This window comes from Jaculus jaculus, chromosome 15 (genome assembly GCF_020740685.1).
Source record: "Jaculus jaculus isolate mJacJac1 chromosome 15, mJacJac1.mat.Y.cur, whole genome shotgun sequence".
In the NCBI taxonomy this organism is placed as follows: Eukaryota; Metazoa; Chordata; class Mammalia; order Rodentia; family Dipodidae; genus Jaculus; species Jaculus jaculus.
This window is the reverse complement of record NC_059116.1, coordinates 754734-776408: the sequence shown is the minus strand read 5'-3', so window position 1 is coordinate 776408 and position 21675 is coordinate 754734. Positions and strand designations below refer to the sequence as shown.

Below are 21675 nucleotides of genomic sequence, written 5' to 3'. Positions count from 1 at the left end.
AGCAGGGGGAAGGGATGGAAGGAAAGTAGAGTAAAGAGAACCTTGCCACATTAAAGGGAAAAGATAAAAGAATCAACAATGGCACCATGTACCATGATGTCCAGAAGAAATTCCAACCTCTGCCCTTTCTTCCCCCTTTGCCTAGACTCATCTTTTCCAGGGAGGTAACCACATGGCACAAATCTTCTTCCATTCCTCTATTTTCCCCAGTGTTACATCCCCAGTTGACTTTTCTCACCACTCATTCCAAACAGTATCTCCTTGAATTCCCCCTACCCCAATCTGCTTTATTTTGGGAACTGCCTCTCCCCCACATTTATTTATCCCTCTCATATCTGTTTCCCTTCCTTTTCTTTCTCTCTTTCTCTCTCTCTTTCTCTCTCTCTCTTTCTTTCTTTCTTTCTTTCTTTCCTTTTCTTTTCTTTTCTTTTCTTTCTTTTCTTTCTCTTTCTGCCTTTTTAAGGCAGGGTCTTGCTCTAGTCCAAGCTGACCTGGAACTTACTATATACTCTCAAGGTGGCCTCTGTCTCTCCTTATACCTCTGTCTCCCGAGTGCTGGAATTAAAGTCATGTGCCACCACACTTGGCTGTCTCCCTTTCTATACTCAAAGTTCCATGAAGCACAATCTTAAGTGATCCACCTTGTAACCACACCTCCAAACACAGTAGTATTCAATAAATTTATACTACAAGAAAGGATTAATCAATGGCTAGTAATAAATGAAATGCCTTTATTATGGCTTTTTGACTATAAATAATCCTGTATTAGATTCATAGCATTTCTGTAATCAAAGACTGCAAGCTGAGTGGATTAAACATAGAAGTTAACCATCTTGTAGCTCTGGATATAGGTTGGGATTTGAGATCAAGGTGTCTTTAGGTTGGACCCCTCTGACAGCTATGTAAAGGATCTGTTACTTCCCTCCCCCTAGTTCCTGGAGGTTTGCTGACAATCTTTTGCCTTCTTTGGCATGTAGAAGCATCATCAGTCCATTTCTGCCTTTATCTTCACATGGCATTATACCTGTAAACTCATCTCTTTCCATTGTATAAGGATGTCAGTAATATGGAGCAGGGTTCATGCTGTTATAGTACCCCTTACCTTAACTAATTACATCTATAGTAATCCTACATCCAAGGTGAAATTCTAAGATACTAAGGGTTCTAAGATATTGAGAATTTTGAATATGTCACAAACAAACCATAACATAGCCTTAGATGAGGTGATTGTGTGATATTTTAGCTAGTCTCATTACAATGAAGTAACATGTAACTGTAGGTACATTGCCCTGGGCATCCAATGATGTACTGGTTTATTACATAGATTACAATTTGTGATAATATGTGTTCATTGCTTTTTAGATAGTAAACTCTTCATTAGATGTTGGTGTTTATTGACAAGTTATTGATGCATTAGCAATAAAGAATCACCATTGTGATTTAAAATCCCCAAAAGCAAATTTCCCTTCATAGTTCATTTCAAACAACAGACTATTTAAAATATTACCTGATTCTTCCCCGAGGAAAGAAAACTATTCATACTGCTTGTCAGCCTTAATTATGGATAATGGTCTCATATTTTATTTTCTCACTTGACAAACATGTGCAGATCATTTATTATGTATCATATGTGCTAAGTGCTTGACAAATATTACCTCACAAACAACCCCATTTGATTATTATTGTTAATAATTAATATTACCTGGATTTTACTGTTAAAGAAACTGAGGTACAGAACAGATAACGAACTTGCCCAAGGTTTCATGGCTACTGTGTGGCAGTCCATGCTACTTCCAAACTGTGTAACTTCAGAGCTTTCTTCACAGAGATCTTCTTGGGAAGATTCAATGTGTAGCTAAACAAAGAAGCATACTTTGACTGAATCTAAGAGGATAAAGCACTGTCTGCTGAGCACCTTCCTCCCCGCTTGGAGCTCTGTTTACAAGGCTCTGATGTAGGAAATACTTCCGCTTGGCATGGTGCCACTTGTAAGCTGTCTTCAGTCCATTCTAGCGTAAAACAAATAAAGTCTTTCCTCACTTTAATTAACTGATTGTGTTTTATTTTGAAAATTTTATCTGCCTAATCTACTTCTGGCTGAAATAAAATGCTAACACGGATTTTCCACAGGATGGTAATGCCATATGGTAGTTTGGACTTTGCTAGCTTATGTTCTCTTTGGGTTTCTTTATGCAACTCAGAGACTGTGGACACAAAACTTTTCTGAACCAAAAAGAGAAATGGAATTTAATTTCATGTGGATACTGTTGGATGTAAAACTTTTGAACTGTTAAGGCTTGACCTACTTTCTCTGTCATGGACTGCTAGTCTTCAGTAGTTATTACAACTATTAAATAAGAGGAGCACTAACATTCATGTTTACCATCCACTGACTGTTTTTCTTCAGTAGTTATTAAGACTATAAAATAAGAGGAGCACTAACATTCATGTTCACCATACACTGAGTGCCTTCTGCAACCAGACCTTAAAAACAAATCATTTCACAACTCTTGAGGTTAGCCTCTCTATTTGAAGCATATCTAGGCTAAGACTAAGATTTCATGCAACTTCTTTAACCAGTAAGAACAAAGGATGGACTTTTTGAGAAAATGAAAGAATATTTGAAGACTATCAGGAATTAAGGTATAAATTCATTGTTTTTAGAATGAAAGGAACAAGAGTATATTTAATATATATAAGACCTAAGATGATTATTAAATTACAAAAAATAGTAAGAATGCAATGGGACCTTCTCTTAAGTCCATTTTAATGGTAAAATGCCTGTTATCAATTATTAATGGATATAACGCTTAAGATAAAAAAATCAGGGTTGGAGAGATGGCTTGGCGGTTAAGCGCTTGCCTGTGAAGCCTAAGGACCCTGGTTCGAGGCTCGGTTCCCCAGGTCCCACGTTAGCCAGATGCACAAGGGGGCGCACACGTCTGGAGTTCGTTTGCAGAGGCTGGAAGCCCTGGCCCGCCCATTCTCTCTCTCCCTCTATCTGTCTTTCTCTCTGTGTCTGTCGCTCTTAAATAAATAAATAAATAAATAAATTTAAGACCCATTTTCATTAACAAGGAGGGTCTAATGGGAAGGGGTAGATCACAGATGAGCCTAAATAATGGTACCAAACTGCCTGTATTTACTGAAAAGAAAACTAATAAATTAAATTGAAAAAAAAAATCAATGTACCTCAATCAGATGAGATTGTGGATTGGTGGGGGTGGAGGCAGAGGAAAGAATTTAACACAGGGAAGATTGATGGCTTTACTTGCCTATGATTTCCCACCTGTCCTGTTCCTCCTCTTCTGTGCCCTAAAATGAGAGTCAGCAAACTTGTCCTAGGAAGGGCCAGATAGTAAATGTTTCAGGGTTTGCTTGCCATACACTGTTGCTGTTGTAAGTGCTAGCCTGTGCTCTTATGAGGACAAAACATTAGGGACTATATGCCAACAAATGGCCATGGCTGTGTTATAGTAAACCTTCAGGCATGAACACTGTAATGTTTATATTTGCATCACTATGGCCAGTATACCTGACATATTCCACAGATGGGAGGAAAGGTTTATTGGCTTGTGATATGACATGACAGTGGAGACATGTGGGGGTTTCTCACATCATGGCAAACCTGCCCACAGTGAGGGTGAAAGAACCAGAAGCTGGGTTATAATCTTCAAAGGCCTGTCTGGCCTTATGAATCTATTTCTGCTAGCTAGGACCCATTTCCTGAACATTTCACAGCTTCCTCACGCAATACCACCAATCGGGTAAACAAGTGCTTAAATCATGAGCATGGGAGGTGATTTCTGATTCAAAGTGTAACATACCACATTTGCTACTTAAATTTTCACTATATTTTATACTTATATATTTGAATATCATATTTCATAAAATTTTATTCTTTTGAGTTATATTTTGATATAGTCAAAAATGTAACAACACTATAAGCTAAGGCTCATTTGTGGTACAAAGAGTAGAAGCCAGATGAGTTTCAAAAGGTAGATTGCTGACCATTACCCTAGCCTGATGATCCTCTGATTTTTGAGCAGGTTGCTTGCTGTCTCTAAAGATGGTTCATTTGCTTTGAGCTTTTAATGTTGCTTTGGGCCAAGTCCCTAATCCTGGAGGAGACTTAAGAGGACCAAGAGAGAAGTATTTCCACTAGCATTCTACACAAACAAACATGCAGGGATGTTGCTGCCAAATCAAGGTCCTTGGAAGCAAAGAGATGACATAGCTGCCATCTGAGAGGATTTATAATAAAATGGAAAATTCTTGGCATGCTCTGTCAATTACATTGCAGATTAAAGAATAAATTTAGGACTTTGGGACATCCCCAGAAATGATCTTATTTCAAGATGATTCTGGCCAATGTAAAATTCATCTTTACCTCCTGGCAGCATGGGTCATTGCTAGGTAACAATGTAAGTATTTTGCCATTTCTTTCTAGGGAAGGCAACCTTAATGGGGTCTAAGTACCTTTGAACATGGTGTCAAGAAGACCAGGGTTCAACTTACTGTAATCTTGGGTAAGTTAACATCACTATGGAAGTCTTCCCATTCAGTAAAATGAATTCTATTCCACACAGATTTTTACTGGGTTCTCTTTTATATTAGTTGCTTTCCCCATTTATTGTGACAAAAATATCTGACAGAAGCAAATTTGATGGAGGAAAGATTTATTTTTGCTCATAATTTCAAAGGTTACAGCTCATCATGGTGGAGAAAGCATGGCAGAGTGACTGTGTGGCAGCAGGACTGTTTGGTAAAGCTCCTCACATAGAGGCAAGAGTGGAAAAGAAAGAACTGGGTCAGAAGCAGGACTCAAAGGCCTGCCCTAGTGATCTACCTACATCATCCAAACACCATTTACAAAGGTTTTATGACATTTTTACACTGTACCGTCAGCATGGGCCAAGTGTTCTACACTAACTACATTAACCTGTGGGGGACATATCACATTAAAACTACCTATATTCTGCCAGGATTTTTGTCTTTATCCCAACTTCACTTTTACTATGTATTCTAAACATAATTTCATTTTCCTGCAAACATTTCATTATGTATCACTAAAAGAAGCATTTTTCTAAAAGAATTTTATAAATCTATTACCAAAGTTTCTCAAAATGGTAAGCCATGATACAAACAAGATCTAGATCTAGATCTTGCATTTGGATGTATGCCTCTTAAATGTTAACGTATGACAGTTTTTAGTTAAGATTGGTTTCAAGTCTCCTCAGTCTAGCAGACTCTTCATTAAACTGTTGCCTAATATTTTTAGGTTGATTATTTATGTCTTCATAAGGGGCTGAAAATCATAGATTTTCTAATTCTATGAATCCTTTTGAATTTATTAACTGGGTAAAGCTTTCCATAGATTTTTCACTTTTACTTATTTGCTTATCATGAAGTATAGTATCTAGTAAAGGAGGAAAATTGCTTGCTGTATTTTCTCCTAATTTTTCCCAGTATTTATTTATTTATGTATCTGAACAAGATATAGATAGGTGATAGATACATAGGTAGGAAGATGATAGATAGATAGATAGATGATAGATAGATAGATAGATAGATAGATAGATAGATAGATAGATAAGAGACAGAGACAGAGAGACAGAGAGAATGGACACACTAGGGCCTCTAGCCAGTGCAAATGAACTCCAGGTGCATGAGCCACGTTGTGTATATGGTTTATGTGGGTACTGGAAAATTGAACCTGGGTTCTTGGGCTTTGCAGGAAAGTGCCTTAATTTCTAAGCCCTCTTTCCAGCCCCTCTCCCCACAGGTTTTAATATAATCCTATCATTTTTCCAAGGTAGATGACTTTCACATATCATGTCAGAAACTCAGAAGTTTTTGATATATTTTAATCCATCACAGTTATTCATAACGTTTTTATAACTTATTCAAATACATATAATCAACATATGAAAAAATAGTTATCTCATTATTTTATGCTCATAAATCCAAGTAACATTGAAGCTTTTACTTAATATTTTTGTTCTGTATTTTAGTTTTTCAGTCATGCTAAATCATTGATTCTGAATTATGTTAATTCAGTAGCTAATTGACTTTATTCTATGTTATGCACATTACTGCAATATAATTTATAAATGTAAAAATTTTTTCCCATTATTTTCATTCTTATAATAAACATACCACAACATAGTTACTTTTATAGGTTTTTTTTTTTTTTTTTTGAGGTACTGATGATTGAACCTAAGGCCTCATCCATGACAGGCAAACATTCACTGAACTATGTCCCTAGTTCTCATGCTATGAGTTTTTAAAGCACTTGAGATACTTTATATGATTATAACACCAAGTCGACATATAGATGTATTCAGTTTCTTCAATTGTTTTATTGTTTTTTATTTTATATGATTTCTTTTATATTATTGAAAATATTTATATTGTTCTTTGTCAATGTGAGAGACAGATATTACTTTCCCATTCATATTCCTCACCTATTTTGTAAAAAACATGATATTATTTATTCTTTTCTAAAGCATGCTTTTTAGTTGAGTAATATACCCTAAAGATCACTCTACAGCAATAGTTTATTTAACTAACCCACTTTTGTGGGCATTTGGATTTTCCCAATTATTTTATTATTACAAATAGTTCTTTAGTAAGTATCCTCTTATAAATTATGACACACAACATATTTGTGTTATAATTGTATTTTTAGTTCCACAAATGCTTAGACAACACAATGTGCGATGATATAAAGAGAAATAAGACAAGATCTCTATGCTTGAGGTTATACAGTCTAACAAGATACTGAATAAAAAGGTAAACTTCCCATTTACACTGTGATTAATTTCCAATTTTTTTTTTTTCCTGAGGTAGGGTTTCACTCTAGCTAGCCCAGGCTGACCTGGAATTCACTATGAAGTCTCAGGGTGGCCTTGAACTCACAGTGATCCTCCTACCTCTGCCTCCCAAGTGCTGGGATTAAAGACATGTGCCACCATGCTCGGCTTATTTATTTATTTGTTTGGGAGAGAGAGAAGGATACAAAAATAGACAGGTAGAGAGAGAGAGAGACAGAACGGGTGCGCCAGGGCCTTCTGCCACTACAAACGAACTCCAGACACGTGCACCCCCTTGTGCATCTGGTTTACATGGGTCCTGGGGAGTCGAACCTGGGTCCTTTGGCTTTGTAGGCAAATGCCTGAACTGCTTAGCCATATCTCCAACCTAATTTCCAATTTTTTTAACTATGACAGTTTGAGATGCTATTGCTTTAATATTTCATTTGTTTATGAATATGTACAGATAACCATGGATTATAATTTCTGCTCCACATTTTTTTTTAAATTTTGTTGTCATTTTTATTTATTTATTTGAGAACAACAGACAGAGAGAAAGGCAGAGAGAGATAGACAATGGGCGTGCTAGGGCCTCCAGCCACTGCAAACAAACTCCAGACGCGTGCACCCCCTCGTGCATCTGGCTAATGTGGGTCCTGGGGAATCGAGCCTTGAACCGGGGTCCTTAGGCTTCACAGGCAAGCACTTAACTGCTAGGCCATCTCTCCAGCCCTCTGCTCCATATTTAATTCCAGTGATGACTCCTTTATGTTTGGGAACCATGTAATCAAAACAGTCTGTATTTCTTAGTTGATTTATGTTTTTCTAAAGCCAGAATTCAAAATGACAACAGTGACAGTGACCACAGAACTTCCCCCAAGAAATAAGAGAGAAGATAATTCTGCCTTGTATAAATCTACTTCAGCTCACATTATTGAAGAAACTGAGTATGTGAAAAAGGTATGATGGTACTGGAAATCATTTGCATAATGTGATTGTTTTTAAGATAAACTCTGATCTGGATTGGTGGGCTTTGTTTCTCTCCCCATGGGATCTATGGAAAGACTCATCTCATTTGGCAAAGGACAGTCTTGACAGGCGAAATTTAAACACAGTAATTTCTATTCAGGATATGAACCTGATCTTACATGTAGAGTAAAATGACTTTTCCCACTCAGTAAAATTGAATAATGGGCCAGGAGGGTTAGGGATACCTATCAGCATTTAATTGGTCCTACACCATTCACTGCTGGATTGCCTACTGTTTTATAACTTTCCCTAGTGGTTTCCTGAGTACTGATGCTGTGTTCCCAAGTAGATGTTTATGTTTCCTGCAGAGTCTCTCTCTTTCTCTTGTCCCTTTTCACAGTTCAGGTTAAGTATCACCAATGAATATATGTTGGCATGTTGCTTTATGAAAAATGTGAAGTCTTACAAGTCCACAATGTAAAAAAACTAACAAAAGGTTTTCATATTAACTGTCTGTTATAACATATGGACAAATTCTGACATTGATAGTTCCTAACTTACTCAGATCAGCTAATTAAATTATCATTGAATGTCTTGTACTTCTAAAGGTCATCAAAATATGGGGCTTATATTTCATGCATAACTTTGTATGATCTTTTGGTAATTTTGTAGCAATTACTTAATAGCAATTATTTTGTCGTAATTACTAGGTAGTAATCATTTTCTGGTAATTACTATGTAGTAATTATTTTGTGGTGATTACTAAATAGTAATTGTTTTATCGTAATTACTGAACAGTATATTAATGCTAAATTACTATACAGATAAAATTGAGCTAAATACAGTTTTATGTTCTACTAACTAAATAATTACCTTGTAGTAGAATACTAAAAGAAAATCATTAACGTTAAATGCCTTGTAAAAATATAAATTATATTTTTCCCTTCCAGATTCGAACGACTCTGGAAAAGATACGAGCTCAAATGTTCAAAGATGAAGTTGTATGTAACAGTACAAATCACAAAGTAGAGATGGAGGTAATAGGTTAATAAATATTTATAACTTCCAGAAAATTAGCTTAAAGCTATCTTGGCTTTACTTTTTATCTTGGATTTTTATTTCCCTAAATTTTCCCAGGAGGTATTTCTTGAAGCTTTGAATGATATGTGATAAAAATATTTCACATATATCTAATGATGTTTATGGCTACATGTGTGAAATATTTAACTAGGCATGTCATTAATAGGATCAGATCAGAATGATCAGATCTTGGTAGAATATTTTAAACAGGACTTAATTATCTCCAGTGCATGGGAAGATGTCAGACCAAGGAAAATATATGGCAGCAACATTATCAAGTGATAAATGTATAATATATGAGCTTAACTGTACCACATTAGTGAACACACATATGAGTCTTGAATTAACACTCAATTCAAGACCAGATTATTGTTCTAAGAGTAAGCAAACATCACTAAGTCTTGTCTGAACTGTACTAGCTTAAACCTTATCTGAGCCAAGTTTACCTCCTCAGTATTATCCAATACAGAGCATAGCTACTGAGCACAGCTGACTATACTGTATGGTACATAAACATAGTCCCCTTTGCCTGAGCCTTCTAAGGAGGCATAGCTAGCTTCAAAACTTTTCTGAAATTAAGTACCCTGAAACAGGGGGAAAGGAGGTTATGTTGGGGAATGGTAGAGAAGACAAAGACATACCACTTTTGGCCATGTTTCATTGTCTGTTCAAACTCTAAGGAATGGACACATTCCTCAAAGGTGGCTGGAAACATGATCTTGGATTTGAGGGTAGGGATCTGTGATAGAAGGTGCAGGGTACAGAGTAAAAGTTCTGAAACTGGAGCTGGTTGTGATAGCATGTGGGTGTAATTCCAGAGTGTGAGTAGTTGAGACAGGAGGATCCAGAGTGCAAGACCAGCCTGGGCTTTGTAGCAAGATTCAATTTCCAAAACAAATTAATAGTTCTGAAAGTGGAGATTACCAGGCAAGTGTAGATAGAAATGAGAGGGTATAAAGATTTAGTCCTGGACTGGAGGAATGGCTTAGCGGTTAAGACATTTGCCTGCAAAGCCACAGGACCCCAGTTCAGTTCCCCAGGACCCACATTAGCCAGATGCACAAGGGGGAGTGTGCCTCTGGAGTTCGTTTGCAGTGGTTGGAGGCCCTGGAGTGCCCATTTTCTCTCTGTCAAATAAATTAACAATTTAATTAAATATTAAGAAAATAATTAGTCCTGAGCATCCCAATTTTTAGATCTGAAGAAGAAGGACAAAGATGAGGAAGAGGAAGCGGTCAGAGGGTGAGGAGAAGGAAAAAGAGAAGGAATAGGAGGGAGAGCTATTACAGGAGACTGAAAAGAGAGACTGAAGAATTAAGAGGAAAAGCCAGAGAGAATGGAGTCCCTGAGGGCAAGTGAGGAAAGTGTTCCAGAAAGGGAGGAGTAACTCTGTATAATATTGCACTTGGGTTGTATAATTTGAGAACTGGCCACTGACAATCAGACACAGGCAGCTATAGTTATCTACCTTGATTGGAGTCACTTCTCAAGAATAGAGAGGACCCTGCCGACACATCATACACTGATGCTCCAAACCAATCAAAACCTAAAACACCAAGCACCTGGCCCTATAGAGATGTCAACATAATGGTGTAAGGCCTGGTTGCCATTCCAAGTGTAGACTACTGGCCCAGTAGCAGCAGCAGCAGCAGCAGCAGCATGTTAGAGATGCCATTTAGAGAGTTAGACCTCATACCTCCTGATTAAAAACCTGTATCTTCAAGCAGATCTTCTCCATTTGGTTCTTATGTGCATTAAAGTTTGAAAAGTACCTATCTATGTACTTTGTAGCCATCTGCCACACCTAATAATCTACCTTCCACCACAGTCTTTCTGTCAATTAGTCTTTAACAAATTAAAAACAAAGTATTTCCTACCCCATACATGGACAGGGTAGATCTGCACTATGGCCTGAATATTAAAAATCAAAAATTGAATTTATTTTAAAGGAGTGTATTACCTATCAGCAGTTGCCTTCTTGTCCCTGAGACAAAGCACCCAACCCAATCAGCTGATGGATGGAAAGACTTTATTTTTGCTTACAGTCTCCAGGGAAGTTTCATAAATACAAGGACAAGATGGTAGAGCAGAGGCTGGACATTATATCCTTGCCAACATTAGGTGGACACTAGCAGCAGGAGAGTAAGCCCCACTAACATTGGCATACTGGGGGCTAATAAACCTTAAGGTCAGCCCCCAGTGACACAACCTCTCCTTCAGGGCTATACCTTCCAAATTGTTACCAAATTAGAGTTCAAGCATTCAGACACATGAACTTATGGAGGACATCTGATTCAAATCACCACCCACTATGTTCTTGGTTTTTATTTCTATGAAAAATAATTAGTATATTATAGTAGAAGGGATATTGGCTTAGTTGAACAAAATGGACTCTTAATCTGGTGTGTTAGGGAAGATATATTTTGGGGTTATGAAATTCTTCAATTTCCTTATTTATGTGAAGGATATAATGTCTTTTCAGTATCAGAGAAGTGTATAGAACATTGAAAAGATAACAAGATAAATATAGGTCCTTAACAAATAGAAGTTGTTCTCATAACTGAAGGGTGTGTGTGAATGGTATAACATTTTTTTTTACCTACTTTGAAATAAATCAAAAGAGCAGATAGAGCAGGATGAGTGGTAAAAAGGCTGTGTTATGGGCTTTCACTCTTACTGGCTATGTAAAATCAAGCTCTGGTCTTTGATATCCTTATCTGTAAAATTGGTGGGTAAGTAGGATGTTTTCTCATTTCCTTTTCTCCTCCATATCCCATAATTCCAGATGAAATTTATGTTCTGGGTGCATTTTCAGTGAGCATTTAATTTAATTTGGAAAAGTAATAAGGGGTTATTGCAATGACACATCATTAAATATTGAACATTATGTATAATAGCCATTAAGTCTGATTCTACTAGTCTGTAATGCAGTATACCTAGAGTTTATATCGCTGACTTTAGATTTAAAACTCTGGTTTCACAATTATCTTCTATGATACACTTAAGAGTATATTTTAAATTATAAAAATTATAAAAGGCATAAAAGATGTCATTCTGATTCTTATAAAAATCTGTTCAGATTTGAGCAAAAGTGGAAGCTAGCTTTTTCATGGAAAATTGAGATATTTGAGATTCAAACTATTTGTGTGGACAGAATCCTCTTTGACATACATAATGCTGATGATGACTTATTGTCAAAGCTCATAGAAGAAAGGAGTAGTTGGTTCTATGACTTCTATGTTTGTCCATTTCAGCACTCTAAGAACATTCAGAATATCTCAGACTCAAGAACAGACCCTGCCTATCTGGATTTGCTCATGGAAAAAATGAGAGGCAAAGACCTGCAGCTCTTAGAAATGAACAAGGAGAATGAAGTGTTGAAAATCAAGGTATGATGAATAAGAAAAATGTTAGACTTCCTGTTTTGATCCCTTGAGCTCACATGTAGATTGCTAGCATTTCTGAACTTACACAAGCTGCAAGAGACAAACATCTGTAAATACACACACATACTTAAATAGATACAGAAGCATTTTTATATTGTACAAATTAACTCCTAGTGTTTTACTTTGGAAGCTTAGTATTGAAGAAATTTAATGAATTTCATTGGATATAAAGTTTCAGTTACACAAGATGAGTAAGTGCTAGAAGGCAGTCATGTGACATCATGCCTTCAGTTAATAGTGCTGGACTCTACATACTTATGAATTTATTAAAAGGAGTCATCTCATGCTAAATGTCTTCTTACAACAGAAAAAATTTAAAGGGATAGTATATTTAATATTAATTATAGCCTTCATAGTTCAGTGTCTCATTTGTTTAATTAATTCATTCTTGAGTGCTTTATATTTCCCTTTTGGGCCTTATTTTATGTTTCCAGCAATGACTATGTTGGTAGCTAAGCTTATAGCCATCTTTTATTATTTCCCTTGGTTAAATCTTTCAGATTGAACCTAAACTCTATTGCTGTTACTACTCCAAACTTATCCCACTTCTATTTCAGAATTACAGTTGCTAGTACTATTGTGGACATCAGTGGTAAAAGGCTTTCACATAAGTGTACCAGCTAGTGGAGTGCTGCAGAGTTCTTTGAAAGATGCAGTCTTGTCATGTAAAGTATCAATAGTCATATAACCTGGTTTGCCTTGACCATAACAGAAATGCTCATGTTCACTGTTCTGATAAGTATGAGGTTCCTCATTTTACATCTTCCTCTTACAAACAGCATCATCTTTTCCCCCATCTATTTTTTTAAAATATGTTATTTTTTTATTTGAGAGAGAGAGAGAGATTGAGTATGGGCACACCAGAGCCTCTACCTCCTGCAAATGAACTCCAGTTACATGTGCCACCACCTTGTGCATTTGACTTACATGGGTACAGGGGAATCGAGCCTGGGTCCTTAGGCTTTGCAGACAAGCACCTTAACTGCTAAGCCATCTCTCCAGCCCACATCCATTTTTATACAGATGCAAATTGTACAGTTATGGATTGTGTTTTTAATTACTCATCAAAATACTATATAAGCATTTTTATTCTTTTTTTTAATATTTTTTGTCCATTTTGTATTTATTTATTTGAGAGTGACAGACACAGAGCAAAAGACTGATAGAGGGAGAGAGAGAGAATGGGTGCACCAGGGCTTCCGGCCACTGCAAGCGAACTCCAGACGCGTGGCCCCCTTGTGCATCTGGCTAACGTGGGACCTGGGGAATCGAGCCTCGAACCGGGGTCCTTAGGCTTCATAGGCAAGCACTTAACCGCTGAGCCATCTCTCCTTTTATTCTTTTGTTAGAAACATCAATACATGCAGTGACCTTTTTTTTTTCTAGCTGGAAGCATCCAGAGAAGCAGGAGCAGCGGCTCTGAGAAACGTGACTCAGAGATTATTTGAGAACTACCAAACACAATCTGAAGACATGAGGAAAAAACACGAGGACAGTAAACATTTACTTCAGGTACCAGCTGCAGATCTTCCACCAGAATGCTGAACCCCACCTAGCCAGTCCAGTCCCTCTTTCTGGAGGACTTAGCTCAGGGACAATACCCAAATTGTGTGCTAATTCCTGTACCCTGCTTGGTCAGCACCAGGTGTTGCTGAGCTGCTGTTGTCCTTCTTGCCCAGAACCCTGTGAAGCTTTGGCAGGCAAGTCAGGAACACTCTGCCTGGAGATCAGAGTAGACCCAGATGAGACTGGTCAGAACTCTGCTCCTGGCTCTGTTCTTAAGTAACAAGATGATACTGCTAGAGTCACTCTGTATCTGGACTCAGCTGTCCTTATCATGAGTAGGAAAGTGTTGAGCCTGACAAATGGGTTTAAAATTCTTTGAGCCCAAGAAAAATACATTATTTAAACAGCAATAAGAAAACAACCTACAAAAATTACATACATAAATACAAACCCATGCTTGCTGAAATTCAAAATATAAACTATCTAGAAGTATAGTTTGTTCATGTTTGCATGGGATGCCAGCTTAGGCCTAGGAAGGTTTCCAGGGATACCAAATGAGAAATCTATCAATTAGGTGAAACCCTGAGGCTTCAGCATGTGGTGCTGATGGTTTCAAACTTGCCTATGTGCAGAGTATGAGAGAAAAGAGAACTCACTGGCATATGTGCCTGAGATGTTCACTGTGTCATGGGTGAAATCAATGAGGACAGGGATAAGTGACTATGTGCTGGGGAACTACTTCTAATTCAAGTAGCCTAGGAAGAACACTCAGCTGCCTAGGGACATGGCTCAGTTTGGATTCGCAGAATCCATGTAAAGCTTTGTAAGTTGTGCATGGTGTCTGTAATCCTCAGAACTTATAGAATGGGAAACAAAGTCAAGAGAATCCTGAAACTCACAGGCAAGCTAGTCTGAAGTTCACAGAGACAAACAACAGAGACTGTACAAGGTGGAAGGCAAGGACCACCACTCTGCGGTTGTCCTCTGCCCTCCACATGTGTGTCATGCCACATACATATTCACATATACCATACAGATGCCCACCTGCAATTATCAAAAGCAGACAGATAAATTATACTGAGAAATCTTGAGCACAATAATATACACACACACAAATATACGTGGGTACAACTGAGAGAAGTCAGCCAAGCACTTTCAAATAGAGATACTTCTTGACTGGGACCTTTTGACTCCTACTATACGTGTGGGGGTATAATTACCTTGCCTTTATAACATGTTCAAATTATAAAGCAAAACTTTAATTGAATATATGTTATATTTTGTTCTAGGAAAATTTTATTGAGTAAATAGTCAAATATTTTGCTTTTATTAAATTAATATCTGTCTTTACCTTACTAGTAGTTCAGGAGGGATATTTATGGTAACACATCTTAGCATGCTAGAACTAATATTATTTTCTACTGATAGAGTGTTATACATGGGTTTATTTTTATTTTATAGATATGTATTCTGAGATGGACTCTTACTTTGTAGTCCAGGCTGGTCTTGAACTCTTGCTGATCCTCCTACTTCAGCCAAGTCCTGAGATTACAGGCATAATTTACCATATCTGGGGGCAGTGGTGGCTTTCTCCTTCCCCTTTTACTCCCCCTTCCTGTTACTTTCTTCTTCCCCTCTTCCTTTCCTCTTCCTCCTCTTTTCTTTGTAGTGTATTTTAAGAAAACAGTAAATAAAAAATAATTTTTGTGTGGGAGATGGCTCAGTGGATCAAGGGCTTTCAGATCCTCATAAAAACTACATGTAGTGTGTCTCTGGGTAGAAGGGAGAAAGAATCAGGAGAATCTGCAAGAATATCATGGGCCAACTAGTTTTCTGAATGTAGCAGTGATCCACAAAAGACACTGGAAGGCAAGAACCAACACCCAAAAGTTGTTCTCTGACCTCCACATGTGTGCTGTAGCATGTTTGTTTGCACTCACACATATGAATGCACACACACATCATACACACAAACAGAAAAAATAATTCTAATAAGTATAATTTATTCATGTTTGGCTCTTTAGGAAATTATATGGGGAGATACCCTATATATGATTTCATAAAACTATAAGTATGAAACTTTTTATTGACCACAGGTTAACAAGCTTGAGAAAGAACAAAAATTGAAGCATCATGTTGAAAATATGAGTCAAGTTGCTGAAAAACTTGAAGAAAAGCATTGTCAAATCATAGAGTTGGAGAATCTTGTACAAAGAATGGAAAAGGTATGCATTTGGAGATTAAACAGATTTCTTCCCAACAAGGTTAGGTAAAATATTAAAGAAAAACACTGAAACAAGTAATCTATTTAGTTAAATAAAATAACATGAATTGAAAGTATGACTTGGTACATACCTTCTTTTAGAAAGTGCTATAAATTTAGGGCTTTTTCCCCCTTAACCATTTACATGGCCTATGCCTTGCTTCTGCAAATACTCAAGTCATATTTTCTATCACTTTCTCTTTCTACTCAACATATATCTTAGGTAAGACTGTGAATAAAAATAATGGGATAGATCACACATTCACCCTTTTAGGAGCAATAGCATAGTGGGTCTTTATAATCTAGCATGTGGATATATTAGAATCAGTGTAGTATCTATCCATTTTTGTTACCCATGACCACTTTGAGTTTATAAAAACCAATGGCTACTACTGGAGAGAGAAATAACATGAGGGAAAGTTAGTCTATAGAAAGCAGAATGTTCAAAAGTTGCATATGGGATGAACAAAAATAAAAGAAAGTTATATAAATTTCATGCTAATAGCCTTAAGGTGTTAGCAGTACAGATATACATTAAAAGTAAACACAGAAATTTAACTTTTCATACCTTAGAATTTGGAATTCAGACAAACTAAGTAATATAATCTTGTAATAGCAAAGCAAATAGGAAATGGGCATCACTGAAACTGAACTGGGAGTAAATGAGAATATAGTCTTTGGCTTCTAGCAAATTATGCTTAATATGTTCTTATGTTTATTATTATTTTCCCTAATTTAGCTTTGTTCTTCTCAACCTTGATTTGCTTTATGTGTTTTCCTGGGTTTATGCTCCATGAGAAATGCCACTTCAATAGGGTGTCAATAACATTCAGATTTCTAAGTGAAGAAATCGTGATTAGCTTAAAAATATTTCTCAATAATATTAAGTTTTATAACTCTGTGACTTTGGCTAAATTTATAATCTTTTTTTTTTTTTTTCGAGGTAGGGTCTCACTCTGTCTCAGGCTGACCTGGAATTCACTATGTAGTCTCAGGGTGGCCTCGAACTCTCGGCGATCCTCCTACCTCTGCCTCCCGAGTGCTGGGATTAAAGGCGTGCACCACCACGCCCAACTAAATTTATAATCTTAATGAAAGTTCTTGTAAGGAAATCACAAACAAGTCTAAATGTAACAGAACCTAATAATACCAACAACCATCAGTGGCTGGGGTGATAACTTGGCTGATAAAGTGCTGGTCTTGCATGTGTGAGGACCTGAGTTAGATTCCAAGTATCTATGTAAAAATGAAGGGCTTAGTGGTATACACCCATAGTTTTGGAGGTGACAGAGACATGAGGTTCCCTACAGCTGACTGGCCAGCCAGTCTAGTCTAATTGTATAGCTCCAGACCAATGAGAAAGTCTGTCTCAAAAGGAGGTTGATGGTATACCTGAAAACAACACCCAAGGTTGCTTCCATAACACACACACACACACACACACACACACACACACACACACACACACAATCATGCAGTTTCATCTCTATTATGCAATGGATCATTGAATGATAATATTCTTAGTAGAGCTACTAGAATGTCCATAGTAGTTGGTTTTCCCAGAACTGCAGTTAATAATTCTACACTGTTTGGAAAACTGCATTATTTAGTTCTTGATAATGCTAGAATATTCTCTCCTATAGTAAATAGCACAATAGGGGTTTGCATTCAGGAAAGGAAGATATTTCTGGAAAGCAAATAGTATTATCCAACTAAATAACTGATCAACCAGCTTAGAAATGTTATTACCCTATTTCAAACCCAGGGTCAAGTTGGTGGCTACCTGTCAGTGTCTGAAATTAATAAAAGAATGGAAGGTAATTCCAATATCCTAGCAACCGGAGGAATTCTGTATTTGATGTGAGGTCACATCAGAATTCAGATTTGCATTCACTTGGCTATTCATTCAAGTAATTTGAGCACTCACTCATCATTCACTGAACTCAGCTGAGAACTAGAGATATAGCTATGAACAAATCAGAAATAGGCATTTTTTATGATAACTATAATGTATATGACTGGTTTGCATTGGGCTCAAGGTTGTTTTTAATTCTTCTAAGGGTCCTTTGGGGAGGCTGAAGTAAAGCTAAGTATCCAAAAACCAAATTCCACTGGTAGGGCACTTTGAAGAAGTGATACATAGCTCTGACCTTGAGCCTTGATATAAACCCATAGTTGTGGCTGCCTGTAAGAGCTCTATGACTCAGTAAATGGATAGAATGCCATAGCTTAGCAAGGCCATGTGGCAACCTTCCAGAATTCTCCATTCAGTTACTTCTAGAGTGGAACCTATTAGAGTGTAATGTGGAGGTGAGTGGGTATTGAATAAAGGAGCAATGTGCAGGACTGATGTTTTACAAAACACATTTTGAATAAAAATATTTCATATTTGCAAAACATATCATAGAAATAAATAAAACTGAGAAGCAAATCTAGTTAACAACTTCTTCAGTTAAAAAGCTAATGAGGAGAGCAGCTGTGGGGAAGTTTCTCCAATAGGGAATGCTTATAAGGGCAAGGAAGGGATTCTGAGCATTATGTATTCATGGGAAAAAGATAGATTCAAGTTTAAAAAACAAGTGAAATGAAAAATGTATATCCTCAGAAAGGTTGATAAATACTGCCCTAGTGGTAGGTGCCCCCTGAGACGGATTCATGTGCTACTCACTGGAGCAAGGCCCTGCTCCAGTAAATAGCCATTAGTATATGAGGTCTGGTAATGAACACATTACTTAAAACCTCTACCATCTGTCTCATTTTAATCAGGAATGCAGTGAGAATGAATTCCAAACATACACTGATAAACTAGCAAAATGCCCAATCAAAATATTTTAATGTGGCATATGTTCCTTTTGCTAGCAGTGCACTTCGGTTGTACCATATTTGTTTTCTAGTGTCATTGATTTAACTTCACTAAAATGTAAAAATGTAAATGTAAAAGCTCAAAGGCACTTTGGAGACCACATAGTACCTTCTCATTATTTAATAAATGAGGGCTATGTGAACAAGAAATCTTTCCATAGCCCTAAGTTTCTAGTTCACAACCATTTCCATTATACCCTTGTCTTTTCTAAAGGTGGATAAAAATGAAATTTTGTATTGCTAAGTTATTGAGATATTATTGTTCTGCAATGATTGAAATTTATGTCCATTCCACTTTGACGAACAGAGGAAGGAAATCTCGAACTTAGGAAAGGTGGGGTTTTGAGAGCAGCAGGCTGCCCAGTAAGTGGTACTGTGTGCTTTGGGAAGGTACTTTTGAGAACTATGAACTGGGAAAGTAGATTTTGTTTTTGGCCAAAGAGGAGATAAAGAGCTTACAGCATATGAGGGAACCCTAACCAGATTAGACCATGTTTTTGTTAGTGGTCTGTTGATTTTGAAACCTGGCTATGAAAATCTATTCATCAGGAACTCCACTCATAGGAGAAATGCTTCTGAAACACTTGTCCCTGTCTTCTACAAACTAAAAACACAGGATCTGTATGTGTTCTTTGATCACCCATGCCTCTCATCAGCCTCAGGATGTGTCCTTGGAAATTGCTTAAACACAACTAAGGGTGATTTGAGGCAGTTTCTATGAGGCACGTGCTACAAGGAAAAAAAAAGTTAAGTAAGTTAGCATAATTTAAAAGTACTAGATCACATAGGATACAAAGTAAATAATACCTTTACATTGTTGTGTATTTAAATCTAATTATATGTCAAGGAAGTAGTTAGGACTCATACCCAGTCTCCAGTCATCTTAACATTTTATTAAAGATCATATCTTCATTTAGGAATGTTCATAAAATAAAAGCATCACACACACAAATATAGAGTGAATACATTTTAAATGTTTTATCTAACTCATTACTAATTGAGAAACCAGCAAGCTGTTAAATTGGTTTAAATAAAGTATTTTGAAAAACTAGTATGTTTATAGGTATTTGGGGAGAAGAAAAAGAACACAGTATTATATAACTAGTTTAGATATATCCAATTAATACTCTTTAAGACACTAAAATGACAACTTTCAGGATTATCTTTCCTATTAGAGATAAATCTGCAAGTTAAGCCAGGCATGACACCCTTTAATCCCAGTATTTGGAGGCTGGTGAAGGCAGATCATAAATTCAGTCAATCTTGACAACATAGTGAGTTCAAAGCCAGCCTGGATGACATGATACCCTGTCTCAAATGGCTCCCCACCCTCCTAAAAAGTAAAGTAGAAAAACAAACTCCACAAATTAAATTCAACTGTCCAGTATTTGATTACTAATCAAATAGTAAAGTAAAGTCAAACAGGAAATCTATCTGGAAGAATTCAATAGTTGTTGGATCAGATTATTAAATAGCTGCCCAGTGTGACATCAAAGTCACAACCTATAGATTGCCTTTATTTTCAAGTTTTGTTTAAATTTTCTTAACAATGGTAAGGCCCAAAGAGGATAAATACTAGGCCTGAACTTCACAGCCGGATCATTCCATGGGCAAAGTCTTACTGGTGCTTTTGCTGTCCAAACCATGCCCATTTAATCATGGCAGCACTGTAGATGGCCTCAAAGCATTTCTTCCAGTCACCTCCATTCATATTGCCTATAGAAGCTCCTGTCTCCTTTCAATCATTGTCTGCACCTCTCAATTTGTCACTAAATTCTGATTCCTTTTTTCAGCAGGTTGCCAACAACAAGGACACAAATGGACTTATCTATTTTTCAGGGGAGGGGGGAATGAAGCTTTTGATTTAATAATTATATATTTTTTTAATTTTTTGTTCATTTTTTATTTATTTATTTGAGAGTGACAGAGAGAGATTGAGAACAGGCGCTCCAGGGCTTCCAGCCACTGCAAACGAACTCCAGATGCGTGCGCCCCCTTGTGCATCTGGCTAACGTGGGTCCTGGGGAACCGAGCCTTGAACCTGGGTCCTTAGGCTTCACAGGCAAGCGCTTAACCGCTAAGCCATCTCTCCAGCCCAATAATTATATTTTTAAAGGTATTCTTTCTCAGTATCATAGTTTCTCTTAGATACTAATTAGGAAGCAATTATATAATTAGTGGCCTTGATCCCTCATTAAAAATACATTTGCCATTTTACTACTTGGTGGCAGATGCTGTGGTAGCAGGTAGGAGTGTCATAGTATGTGCAGTGGTGTCCTTGGATACTGGCAACTCTTCTAATGTGGAGAGAGGCAGATGCAGAAGTGGGAGAGCCCATGCCAAGAGAGTGCTGAGCAGACACATCCCTTGAGGTGCAATGGGGAATGTAAATGGGAGAGGTTGTGTCCTAAGAATTCATTCTGGTTATGTGCCAAAAGAGGAACAAACTTTCCTGCTATGTGAATGAGGTGTGATGATATCTACTCTTTATTTTTTATGTGTATATATGATACGTGTTGTGTGTGTGAGTGAAGATATGCCATGGTGCATGTGTATAGGTTAGGGTACCTCTGGCATAGGTCTTCACCTTCCACTTTCTTTTTGAGGTAGACGCACTTTTGTTATCTTCCACTGTGTTCACCAGGTTAGCTGGCCTGAAAACTTCTGAGAAATTCTTCTGCTCCTTCCCATCCCCACACATCTTTCTATAGGAGTGCTGGGATTATAGATATTT

At 37.1% G+C, this 21675-nt stretch overlaps 1 protein-coding gene across 6 annotated transcripts in view; it reads left to right on the top strand.

Moving 5' to 3' along the window:
* The window catches only part of Ccdc68 (coiled-coil domain containing 68), a 40455-nt gene that overhangs the window by 6918 nt on the left and 11862 nt on the right, over positions 1-21675 (top strand). For 3 of the 6 annotated variants that reach the window (XM_045135075.1, XM_045135074.1, XM_045135076.1), the window contains 6 exons: positions 4451-4529; positions 7647-7775; positions 8735-8821; positions 12119-12253; positions 13697-13822; positions 15913-16041. In XM_045135075.1, the coding sequence (XP_044991010.1) occupies positions 7659-7775; positions 8735-8821; positions 12119-12253; positions 13697-13822; positions 15913-16041 (594 nt within the window). In that variant the 5' untranslated portion in view covers positions 4451-4529; positions 7647-7658. Of the gene's footprint in view, positions 1-4450; positions 4530-6691; positions 6796-7646; positions 7776-8734; positions 8822-12118; positions 12254-13696; positions 13823-15912; positions 16042-21675 lie in introns of all 6 variants that reach the window. The other 3 variants (XM_045135078.1, XM_045135077.1, XM_004654751.2) reach the window with 2 other exon arrangements.